Below are 13,163 nucleotides of genomic sequence, written 5' to 3' on the forward strand. Positions count from 1 at the left end.
CTCGGGACAGTCCTCTGACACGGCGTACAACTGTTATAGTAGCTAAACTAATTGGAATATTGCAAAACTAAATATTGTGGCATAAATGTCATCATTTTTCCTATCTATGTAGTATAGAGGAAGTCAAAAAATACTACATTTACTAGCTTTGAAAAATTCATGAAAAAATGGTGAAAAACGCTATTTTGAAAAGTTACTTCTGCTAAGGTCTGTAGCAAAAAATTATTCACCGTATTAAAAAATTTTACTTACATAAAAGATGCACCCAGGTGTTGGCTTGAAAACGTAATTGACGGAATTGTCCTATCTCATTAAAAAAAATGGCGGCCATTTCAGCACGGTGGGGCTACTCGGGACATTTGGGACACCCCCAAAAACGCATTTACAGTAGAACCTCAGTTAGCAAAGGCTCCAGTTAAGAAAAAAATTGATTAAAAACAAAGAATATTTAGAACATTCACCTCACTTGGCAAAAAAATTTCACTTATCGAAAAATTAGTGCATCATTGGTCATCACAAAATTGTGCATGGAATGTCATGTATAGAATTGTGCACCAGGCATCACAGAATGAAAAGTAATTGACCTAAACTATGATTTATTTCTCCAAAACATATGATGGTTGTCACTAAAACATTCCTTTCTGTTTCAGGTATGTTTTTCACAATCTTTTTTGTAGTAAATTCACTTAATGTAATTAAAATGGTGTGAAATTACAATCCGTCCTGTAAGCTTACAGATACAGAAGAAATGCTATAAGGCTGCTGATATGAAGCTTGCAGTGGACAAGGTTGTTGTAAATGCTCAATGGCATGTTCATGGATATGGTAATATTGCATCAATAATACGATAATGTCACATCAATAATAGGTACGGTAATTAATGTATATGGTAATATCATATCAATAAATGAAAAACAAGTAAAAACACAGGAAATGTCATTTATTCTACCTCTACATCATCTACAATGAAAGAGGAGGACTTCAGAGTACTGTTAGTAATGGATGAGTACACTCTGCATGCTTCAAATGTTTTAAAATGAAGTTTTAATCCAAGTGTCCCGAGTAGCCCCGTTCAACGGGGCTACTCGGACACTCTTTGTTTTTGCTTCTGGCTCCTTATGAATAGCATATGGAATTTTTTTTACAATGCCATTCGATAGCCCTCGCAAAGAGCTATAAAATGAGCCTAAACTTGTTTATGAAATGTTTCATCGTAAGAAGTTATTAACAGTTATTAACAAAAAACGCTCAAAACATTCCCGAGTAGCCCCGGTTGACGGTATCAGTTTCAAATGCTAGATTTGCATGTCAGCAATGAGTTAGATGTTATTATCTAAATCAAAATATATTATTTTAGAACTGTGCATTGCAATTATTTATGATAATGGAACTGTGAACATTTTCCTATCATAACTTTCTATAATATATATTGTGTTTGTTAATTCATCTCCAGAATATGCAATAAAAAGTGTAACTTGAAGTTGTGGATGGAATCTTCCTCCATTATTTTGTTAACTCAAATGTATTTATTGCAAGTCATTTTTATTTCAATTCGTACTCATATAATTGTACAGTGCAAATCTCAAAGCTTGAACTGTTAGATAACTTACACATATATTTTTACATCTTGATTGGCTATTGTCAAGTTATTAAAAAAAAATGTCTCGCTGTATTGTAATGAGCAGTGTTTTTTTAAAGACACTTTACCTTTCAAACAAACCACACTTCTTGAAACAATATGACTGGAACAGCTGATGCTTTTGACAGTCTGTCATGAATAATGATGGAAGCCTGCTTTCTATGAGATGCCACATGTACCTGTTCAACTGAAGTTGATTCAGCACTCTAGAGTATTTAAACAGGAATTTAAAACAGTAAACAACTGCTCTTTGTCAATTTGAAAACATTGTAGACAAATTGAAAGAAGTTGGCATTCTTTAACTCTTGGCTTTCTCACTAAACGAATATTTTATGATTCTTTCTAATAATTTTTGAAGAGATCATCCATAATAAAAACAATATTTTATTGAGGTTTGTATGTAACAGATGGAGCAAGCTCCAAACTTAGTAATGAATTTTGTAATTACAATGACACAGCTCATATTTTGTGTTTTCGAAGGCACACTATAATTTTTTAGCTTGAAATAGATTGTGCATAGTACTGACAATGTCACCAAATTAGGAAGGTGTGGGATCAAATGAAGTTTGAATTTCCTCTGTCACTATAATTGGAATTTAGTTTGCATGCTAACCTCGGATCTTTACACAAGGATAAAATATATTTAATTAGGAAGCCTATTTGATCACATATTGTATGAGCCTAACTCCTTATTCATAACATCACACAAGATTAAAATATATGTACCAGTAATTATGAAACTGGACATGCATCCTATAATTGTTAGTACAGTATTGATATTTACACTCATTGAACTTTGTAATAAACTGAATACTTGCCATCCCTCTCCTCTTTATACTCTCTCAGGCTCACATAATCTCTAGATTTTGCTATGCATTCTTAGTCACAATCACAATTGCTCCCTCAGTGAACCCATATTCACTGCAATCCACTTGTCACATATGCTCTCATACCCCATGCTATTGCTCTAACCGCTTTTTAATTGCTAGTTTAGAATCTTCATCATAACTTGTCTTTCACTGCCATAAACCAACATTTTAGTATCAGATGCTTCACAGTTTCCTTCACACTCATATCACACAAAACACTCCACCTCTATCCCCAAATTCCCCTTTGTATGAGTGGAATTCAGGGGGAATATCTTTCACACCCATGTAGCCCCTTCCCGTGCCCTCACTCAGAACAGTAGATCCCCACCTCTGCTACCGTCATAAATATATATACATGCATTCATTCTGTGGCATTGATTTCTCTACTAGGAGTAGATAGCAATATCAAAAACGGTAATTAGTAGGGGTGGACAGAGTAGGAACTTAAAGCCAAATTGTTTCATTTATGAAGCATAACATAAATGAATTACAATTCTATTCAATATGGTAGCCAAGTCAAATAAACATTAGTTGTAAGTGCTTATGAATGAATTATTGTATAGCTTCATCTTCACTTTTGAATGTCATTTTCTATGACCTAGACTCTGCTAAGGTGCCTGTTCATCTTATGTTTCTTTATGCACATATCAAAAACATGTTGGAGTGTATGTCAAAAATTATGAAGAGGAAAATATTGTAAAATAACTCAACATGAAACTTATGAGAACATATTTTATTCAATGGCTGATTGTCAGTGAAATGAAAAGCTACTTGCAATAAATTGGACAAACAAATGATTGATGACAATTTTGTTATTTATGACAGAATATTTGGAATTTTAATTACTATGTGTTATCTAATGATGAATGAATTATTCATTTCAGATGTTCCTTATGAGTTAGTGGTAGTGCCATGACTTAGGTAATCGTGTGCATTCAGGATGGTGTTAACACATCCCTGTTGGTGTAGTTTGGTGAAACATGGAATGGTTTGAGATGTTATTTTAAAGAGAAGTGCTTGTTACCACAATGCAAAAGAGTGACCGGCCGAGAGCAGGTGGCGGGACAGGCAATAAAGACGACCAAGATCCAAACTCTCGACGTGTCTCCAGAACAAGTGCAAGCAACCGGACTGGGCCAACCATGCAGCCTGGCTCGCGTACATCATCGTCTTCTAATTCGTTAGAACTCTTCGTGGGCCCCAACTATAGAGTGGGCAAGAAAATAGGCTGTGGTAACTTCGGAGAATTAAGACTAGGTAAGTCATCTTACCTTCCAAGTGATTCTGTTTTGTAATTATTGTTGTATATCAGTTGGTCTCAAGAAATTCCCTACCTGTTACAACTGAAATAGACATATATAAATTTTTCTTAGTAGATTTTATCCTTATTTGTAATATGGCTTGAGATTATAATATATAAAACTATGTACTCTGCATTTAACATTGAAAATTATTCAAAGGCTTGAACATTTCGATGTGCTAAGAATTTAAAAGCAAAGAATTGTCCACCAAAATTCATATTTATAGAAAACCTTTCTTTGCTCTTTCTATAAAGAGCAAAGGAAGAGCAAAGAATTCTTTGCTTTTAAATTCTTAGTTAATTTGCGATTTAAGCAAACAAGTGACCTTAATTATTTAATTTCGATCTGCTTAGTAGCACATATAGCTTCTTAAATATTGTGCATTAACAACCTGATTGAATTTGTCCTCTGAGGGAATGATTTTCAGGTTTAATTTTGGAATGCCTTATAGACAGCTTTCTGACGTAGTTTAATTTGTGTATTTTTCATTGTTGCATTGGCTGTGATGTTGATCAGATGTTTGCTAGTGTTGCTTAATTTCTAACTACTTGGTGCAATGTCGATGAAAAAAAGGCCTTTTGTTCGCGTAACACATGTTCACATTGTAATTGTGTTCAGCTATATATATGCTAGGCTTCGATGCTTCTTATTTGTTCTGGGTTCATCAAACTCATTCTTTATTCAAATGATATTCGCTCGAGAGTAAACTCGACTGAAGTCAAGCTTCTGCGTCTCGTTTTTCATTGAAGATAGAACAATCTACTTTTTTCCCTATTAGCGATAAAAATGAAGACTTTTTCAACTCGTTGAAAATCTGGAATGATACCGAGACAAGACGAAGTATAATTATGTTTAACGTGAGATGTAACAGTTAACTTTTAATGTTAAAATTGCATAATGCCTTTGCATCCGAAATTTGTTACAATGTTTTACCAGTCAAGCTATCTCGTACTGCCTTGTAAATATTACCTCAAGTTTGAACTGACTTTTGGCTTAGCTTACACCGCGTAGTCTTCTTGCATTTCGTTTGTTTTTTCACAAGTCCCCCGTAAAATGAAATTTTGTTACATCGGTCTAGGAAATTATAGACAATTCACTTAACGATAATTGCGTCCAAGTTGTGGCAGCCCAGTGCCGCCAGATCTGCCCAACTGCCCGTCATTAATCACGGCTTGACCTCGCTAATCCATAGTCTGGTTTCTTATTTAAATATCTCATAGTGTCTCGCCATGGAATGCTTCGTGTCTCGCCATGGAAGGCTTCGTTGTATCTCGTATGGCAATGAAATGCTTCGTTGTATCTCGTATGGCAATGAAATTCTTCGTTGTATCTCGTATGGCAATGAAATGCTTCGTTGTATCTCGTATGGCAATGAGATGCTTCGTTGCGTCTCGGATCGTAATGGAATATCCCGTAATGTCTCGGATTGTAATCTCAATTATTTATCTTATCCCCTTTCATCTCGTGCCTCATTAGAATGTATCGTATCGTTACCGTGCGTCTCGAATCGTTATGACCATTCCCGTTTATATCCATCTGCCTCGTTACGTTTTCTCGATTTCTAACTTTATTATGAAAAATACTTTCCTCCGTCCTGTTAGGGTCTTCCCAATTAATTTTGAGAATCGCTTCCGCGATGCGTAGGCCAAGTGAAATTATTTTTCTGTATCTGTGCAGTTTATCGTTTTATTTTCAAAAGTTTTGAATTTTGAAGCAAACTGCGAGTTTGGCATTTACCTCTGATTCTAATTTCAGCCATAAGTTTGTGAATCTAGTGAGTTGTTGCATAAGTTTCATTTGGTTCTAAATTATTTGACGAGAGATTTTGGTGTTAAGTTGTTCATTTTAATCGGTTTATCCCCAGCTTGTTAATGGATCTCGAAGTATTTGTTTCTGAGCTGAGCACTGATATCCCTGTGACTAATTCTGTTTTTCTTTCCTTTTCAGGAAAAAATCTATATACAAATGAACATGTTGCGATTAAATTGGTGAGTATTTATCTGTTCGTTTTTGAGATATCGTAATTCTGTCTGTCTAATTCGTCTCAGTGTTTAAATTTTTTTGTAGAGTTCATGATGGACGTTAAAAGTTATGTTGCTAAACCCTCTGGTCACTTGGATTCGCCCACGCTTGAACTTATGATCTCGATTATTAAGACTTTTTCTTGATATTCGATGGATTTCTTTAGGTATGTGATATTGCATTGCCATGAAGCCCAGACCGTGTCAGTTGTTATGAGTTTCAATGGAATATCATTCTAAATTTGTCTGTTAGCTCGAACATGTCGAATTTTCAAACATTTTTTCACGTTAAAAGTTGATGCTGTATGAACTCTATGAGAATGGGCCGACTTATTTGATATACTCGTTATTTCAACCGTGCATTTGTTCGAATTTGGACAGAATCTCGTCAGTTCTCTCTAGTCGATCTGTTGTTGATTTTATTTAACATGAACTAATGTGTTATTCATCTCGTTTAACGTGAAATTATATGTTATCTAACTTTACCGAACGTGAAATGATATATTTTTCGTTAATTAAATTGATATGCGATATACAGAACTATTTCCTCATTATTTTATATTACCATCAGTCGACGTGGAATGATTCGTCGTTGATCAAATGTCGTTCATTTCGTTTTTTCAGGAACCCATCAAAGCGAAAGCTCCACAATTGCACCTCGAGTACAGATTTTATCGCATGCTCGACGCTGTCGGGGGTGAGTATGGAATGCACTAGAAGCTCGTGTTGAATTTAAGGTTTATGTGGCCTATTCTGCATAGTTTCTCTAACGCACTATTGATCAAAATATTTCCATCTCGATAAATCACAGTTCTTTGATTAAATCCTGTTTGTCTTTGGTAATTGGCGAAAGCTTATTTTAAACTTTTTCGTTTCATTTGAACACATGAATTAGTGTTTCTTGATATATGAATTAAATATTAGTATTGAAGGATGAAATAACATTTGTCATAGATACCCTCCATGTGGCTTGTGTAAGTCGGGCTCTAATTTGGTTTCGTTTCTCTTTCAGAAGGAGATAAGCCCAGACGTGAGTATTGTGCTACTCCTAAGTGATAATATATAGTATTGTGCTACTCCTAAGTGATAGTATATAGTATTGTGCTACTCCTAAGCGATTGTCGACTTGTTAGGAGAATTCGGTCGTGTTTCTAGCGCATCTGTTTGAGCTTTCTCACCAACTCCTAGAGCTTCGAGCAGATATTTTTAGCGCATTCTCTCATTTATGTATAAAAGGCGCTATTGTGCTCGTCATGTCCGTCCGTCCGTCCGTCCGTCCGTCTGTCTGTCTGTCTGCGACTTCACGTTGCCGAGTATCCATGATACTCGGCAACGAGAAAATGCGCTGTCACTCACTGCAGTGAGTACTGAGTAATATTTTTTCGTAAAGTACTAAACCTTTGTGAAATCTGCATCAACTTTTGACTTAATTTGTAATCAAAACACCTATTGCGAAACTTGAAACCTAATGCACGTAAACGCACGATTTAGGAATAAATTTAAATGCACGAGTTTGCGAATTTATGAGATGTACATTTTTTATTTTCAATGTTCTCCTTTGAAAAACGCACCTAAGTATGTGCTGTAGAGCGTTTGAAAACTTATTTTCAATGTTCTCCTTCAAAAAGCGTGTGTGCTGTAGAACGTTTGAAAATGGTCAAGAAATTTTCGCCCGCTTACCCGAAATTCTACCGCCATAGCACCTCTTACGACTCTTGGTATATTTTTGTGGTTGTATTCGTTCTCATAAGTCGCTACAAATAAAATATGCTGACGACAATGCGGTTGGTAATTGTACAGCTTCTGGTAATATTTAACCAGACAGGCAATTGAGGTATTGTACAATTCATCTCGTTATCGCTTGAACCATACGGATGTTACGAAATATTTTCGATCTTTATTTTATTTTTTAATTATCTTCGATCATGTGTACGTAATCCTAAGTGTTACTTGCCCTTGAGTGCAAGAGTTGTGCTATTTAGAGGATTTGCTTGAAATGTTTTTTTGCAAGGCAGCTGGTATATAATTTCACGGCACTCTGTAGCTCTGTGGCAGGGGAAGTGGCAAATCCCAACACGCGGCGGTCAAATTGCTCTTCATCCTCATTAATAAGGCTTCTCCTCGGGAGCTCTAGAGATGATCTCGTTGTGGCTGCTCTATTTTCCCTCACGTCCGCTGACGCACTGCTTTTGCTTCCCGCCTTCTTGTGCTCACGTATCAACTTATACCTAACATTGTGATATTTGTGAAAAGAAGAGTGCGGCCCATGTTTAATTCTGTCCTTTTACTTTGTGTCAAGATACTACAATACCATCAAATTAGTTGCACGTTTCAAGCCTATATTTTTACTCATTTTTGTACCTATGCGCACATACTTTTACTTACTGTTGTACCTTCAAGCGTATACTTTTAAAATTCAGTAACCTTCGTTAAGTTTTCAAGGTAAATAGAATCGTGTGACATTGTTTTGTCTCGGTCTCCGCTCCTCTAAATGACGAAAAAAAACATACGATTGTTCCACAGAGCTCGGTTAATTAAGCGTATCGCAGTTATTGACGGCAAATATCAGTCTCAAAACCGACCAAGACGGTAATGCTATGCGTCTCATCTTTCGGGTTTATCGCATGCCGAACGGAAGCATGTCATACTCATCACTATTATTGAGCCAATTGCATGAATTTCGCTCACTCGGTAGTGAATATTTTGGCCTATCACTTTTATTTAAGCAGCGTTCGTATATCAAAGCCGCACAATTAGACCTAAGGCTGTGGCCAATGAAATCAAGAGCTCTCTGACGGCTATCTTGGTAACAATGTTGTGATCGAGTTCGAATCCACGACTATTCCTTATCATTCTCTTCAATTAGGACAAGTAAGCTGTGTGCGTTTTTGCGGTGAATTTCACTGCAAGTTGCGCCGCGATTCATTGTTTTCACTCGCCTATTGTTAGGCTTGGCATCAAAAACGTTATTTTAATTACCCACGAACTCAGTGTCACGTAGTTGTTATATAGGGGTTGCCGTTGTATTTGGGGTTAGTTTCTTCAGTTTTTTGGTCATATTCTGAAGTTAATCCTGTAAATTTCAGGAGCCTAACTAAAGGATAGCATTTGTATCCATGCCACTGGTCTACATTTGGTATCCAAGTCAGTGGTTTTTATTTACGCAACAGTTTGCTGACGTAGACTTGTAGACGCTCATCTCTGCAAAGGGTAACGGATTTCTATGATGTGATCAAATCTGAAATGCATGCTGTTGAGCGGCGTTTTCTCCCCATGATGTGGTTGCTGGGAGTTGCTAGAGAGGCGCGTGTGAAGAGCGGCGGGGGGCGGGGTGAAGATGAGAGAGGGAGTCGCTTTCCAGTTCCAGGAAACGAGGCGACTGCATGACTGGACGGAGCGGGTGGGGGGGAGGGGGTCTACGCAGCACCCGAGCCTTGTTTCATGCGTATTGTGTAGCTTTCATTCATCTCTTTTTTAGTACTGCGTTATAGTAACTAGATCTTTGCATATCTAGCTATCTATAGTTAGCATATAGTAGTTAGATCTTTTCATATCTAGCGATTTTTGATCGTTTTTGCGACTAAAAATTTCTAAAAATTTTACTTCTAGGGGAACTATCCCCTAGAAATAAAAAAAACGTGACTCCCATCATGGTTTCCCTCGTAGTGTCTAGCTAAGAATTCTTGAAAGTCTATGAATTATATAAATTAATTAATTATGTTATTTTATAAATTATAGAAATAATTATATAGTATTAATTCTTGAAAGACTATAAATTAGGCCTCGTAAATTTACGAAGGTGAGTGACGTAACATGACTCAGTTGAATGCTGCTGTCAATGTCATTAGCGATGTCCCTGAATTCTCAGAAAGGCGCCCGCCGTCACAAAATTTCTTTGCGGATGAGCAATTATATATATTCGCTTGTCTCAATCATCGTCGAACTTAAAACTTGATGGCTGTGTCGTGTACGTAACTGTTTGAAGGATAATTAGTGTAATTAGGGTTTAGTTGTTAGTATGGAGAGATGCTAAATTTGTTGTTCTAAGTATAATTCTAGATATTCATTATACTGCGCGAGCAAAGTGTATCAATTCACGCGAGCTATACGCGTTAGTTTAACTGTTGATGAACTGCGGAACTATCCAAAACATTGTTATAAGTTCATAATAGTTCACTGAAAGCTTTTGAAAGCGGTGCGCCATGACAACGTGCGTCTGCTGTGTAATTAAGATCGTATATTGTTCATTTCGTACCTGAAGATCTACAATATAAGAAGATCCCGTACCTAGATCTCATTCGCAAATTATCGCGTGAATGACAACAATGAATCAACTTCCCATATTCTTTGAAAATTGTTCACGACTGACGAACATTTTCGATGATAGTCGAAAATGATGAACATGCAGCCGCTGTGGGGGTAATCCCTCTCTATGGCCAAGTAGATACAAGCTTCGCGAGCTAATTGACCGCAAATTCTGAATTTTTTTTCTGTAGGAATTGCTTTGCTGCCGAGATTGATTGCAGTCTGAGCTCCTTATCAACTAAGGTCAGATACAAATTATTGACTTACCACAGTTATAAGATCTGGGTTCAAGTTAAACCTTCTTATCACAGACGTGAAATCTTGGTTGACTTACGATGGCCGTAGTGATAATTGTGGAAGCTGTGTAAGAGGGCTCACAATTTTTCTTATTAATATAGAACCTGTTTCTTGAAATGACCGAGTGACATTTAGTGTAAGATATCCCTGACGCATCCTAGACAGCTCCACTGACCATATCACATGAGTCATTGCCAGCTATTTAGTTATTGTTGTCAATATTCAGTGTGGGATGAAAATATACCACTAAGCGTGCTTCATTTAACGCCACCAAAAATGTGCCAAAGAGTTTTGCATACGAATTTCGGTCATCTAGGTCCATTAAAATAGAATGGGAGGTTTGATTTAAGATTTATTTTGACCATTGTAGCTCATCACTCATTCCTGTGTACAGCTCGTCGGGTCTTTATTCCATACTCATGTTGTGTGAAAATCAAATTATTTCTTTGAAAGCAACTTCCTCTGTTATGAAAGGCATTTGTCTGAATGCTTTGTGCGACCTGGTATATTATTTAAAAGATTTAAAAGACCTGCCACAGATTTATTCTATTGCGTTGTTCAACCGGGATAAGAGTTTACTTGTACTCCATTAATATTTAGCTTCCATGAATGATAATCAGCCTATCGTGACGTAAGCAAATTCCTAGACATAAGTCATGCATGCGCTGGGCCTGTACGTCGAGCGTGAACTGCTTGCCAAGGACGTCCTCTGTGGTGCTCACTCCTCTGGAGCGTCAAGGGTGGAGGGCAACCCGCAGCGTTCTAGTTCACAACCTACCCTTCAGCTCCTGTCTGATGAACGTCATAATGGAATATGCGATTAATCAGAACGTCACAAAAGCCATTCAGTTACCTATTGGTTGTGAATACATGAATTTTAACTGAAGGTTTAGGTTGCGATTAATCAGAACGTTTCAAAACCTATTCAGTTACCAGTTTCGTGTATCTGAATTTTAACTGAAGGTTTAGGTTAAAAATACGAGTACATGGAGTTCATTCCTATCATCCTATTGATTACCGCGTTCAGTATTACAGACGCCTGCGTAAGAAACATCCGATAAAGATCTCATGTTTGTGTTCGTATTTAGGGCAAATTTAATCTATGTTGAAAATTGCGTAGGAACGACCTGCTGCTGCGTTACTACAGCTGGTGACTGCGTTACTGCGTCTATGGCGTTATCTGTTCTGGTTTAGCTCTCGGTAGACCACGCTATACTTGCTCATCGTCGTATCATTCACTCTGAGTAATCGATTGTTTTCAGCACAGTCTACCTAAACCATTAAGTAATCTGCCTCGAATAGGTTCCTCGAGTATTAAATCGAATACTGTCATTGGTGTGTGATAACCTTCTCTTGATTGCACCTGCCATGATTGCGACATGTACTGCTTGTTGATCCTAGCATATGTAGCTGTTGATTGAAAATGAGTCATTGTTTTCTACCCAACTATCTGCGACCCTGCTGAAGCGTGCATTATCATCTTATCTGCTATACCACTAAAGTTCGTTCATTTGTGTGTCACGTCAAATTGTAATTATGTGTACTGTAGAAATTCTTGTCTTTTAAAAATATTGACAGTAATAGAGGGATCATTAGTTCTCAGTAATGATTAATACATTACATCGGGAGACTAAAGTTTCTACAACTCCGTATACAAGACGTTCTACCACATCCTGCATCCTTATCATGACACGCTTTTAAAGCGAGATAACAACCTGTATCTCTTATCTTCATGACTTCATCGCATAATGTATTCCTGGTGATAGCGGCTTATCGGTGTAGGAGTTTCCGTGAAGAATAAATCAGGTTAAGTTGCATGTCAGCTGCTTCAGACGCTCGTGTTTTACAACGGCTACTTACTGCAAAATTGCGACGAAGATTGAGGTAAAGATAATGAACATTTGAGCGCCTTGATTTTCTCACCTGGATTTTTCTCACATAATAGTAACAGCTACCGGCGGCTGGCAAGGAGTAATAAGACTCTTACTTAAATTAGCTAGGCTGGCATCATTTTCCAAAGAATGACTAAGATGATTCACTCAGTACTTCTATTGATAAAATTGTCTGAGATCACCAAGGCGTTTTCTCCTCATCTGTTGTTATATTTGCATATAATCTCGAATTTTAGTTGTTCGTTATCTTGTTCAATATAACCTGTGATACTAACAATTGCTTCTCAATTATTAGCACGAATTGATAAACATTTCTGAACTTCCGTGTAAGCTCATGTTTACTACCATCTGTTCAACGATGATCTACTTCGTTTGCTCGATATTGTAAGTCATATCTGTAGTCAATACTGTAGTAAGTCATAAGTCAATACTCGAGACGATTTCTAGTAGAGGTCGCAAGACGATTTCTTGAAGTGATCTGACGATGATCTTCAAGATATGCTCTAAGTTGTCGCAGATGTGAGGAAGGAAGTGGTTGCGGTGGCGATGGGTATGGGGCAGAAGGGGCATGGCAAATTGCCCCTGCCCGCATTGATCGCTATTGACGAGCTGGGGCACGTACACCTGACCCGTCCCCTCGTGCCGACCCTTCGTAACATTTGTCCAGATATTTTCTGAGATATCAGAGTGGTTTGTCAATCTTCCCGTGTGGTCACATTGCGATACATTTGTTTGGGTTCGAGATAATTTGTGCGAAGTACCATGAGGAGTTCTCCCGTCATGATTTTTTGGGGAGTTTTATATACCTACATTCAGATTCCATTAATTATTCCCAATGA

General features: G+C 37.3%; 1 protein-coding gene across 4 annotated transcripts in view; it reads left to right on the forward strand.

Annotated features, from left to right (window-relative positions):
- The first annotated feature begins 3,392 nt into the window (after positions 1–3,392).
- The window catches only part of LOC108667776 (casein kinase I), a 36,791-nt gene continuing 27,020 nt past the window's right edge, over positions 3,393–13,163 (forward strand). For 3 of the 4 annotated variants that reach the window (XM_018154840.2, XM_018154843.2, XM_018154842.2), the window contains exons 1-4: positions 3,393–3,765; positions 5,757–5,797; positions 6,455–6,527; positions 6,843–6,860. In XM_018154840.2, coding sequence (XP_018010329.1) covers positions 3,537–3,765; positions 5,757–5,797; positions 6,455–6,527; positions 6,843–6,860 — 361 coding nt within the window. In that variant the 5' untranslated portion in view covers positions 3,393–3,536. The remainder of the gene's footprint in view (positions 3,766–5,756; positions 5,798–6,454; positions 6,528–6,842; positions 6,861–13,163) is intronic. The other variant, XM_018154841.2, reaches the window with a different exon arrangement.

This window comes from Hyalella azteca, unplaced genomic scaffold (assembly GCF_000764305.2).
Source record: "Hyalella azteca isolate HAZT.00-mixed unplaced genomic scaffold, Hazt_2.0.2 contig3349, whole genome shotgun sequence".
Taxonomy (NCBI): Eukaryota; Metazoa; Arthropoda; class Malacostraca; order Amphipoda; family Hyalellidae; genus Hyalella; species Hyalella azteca.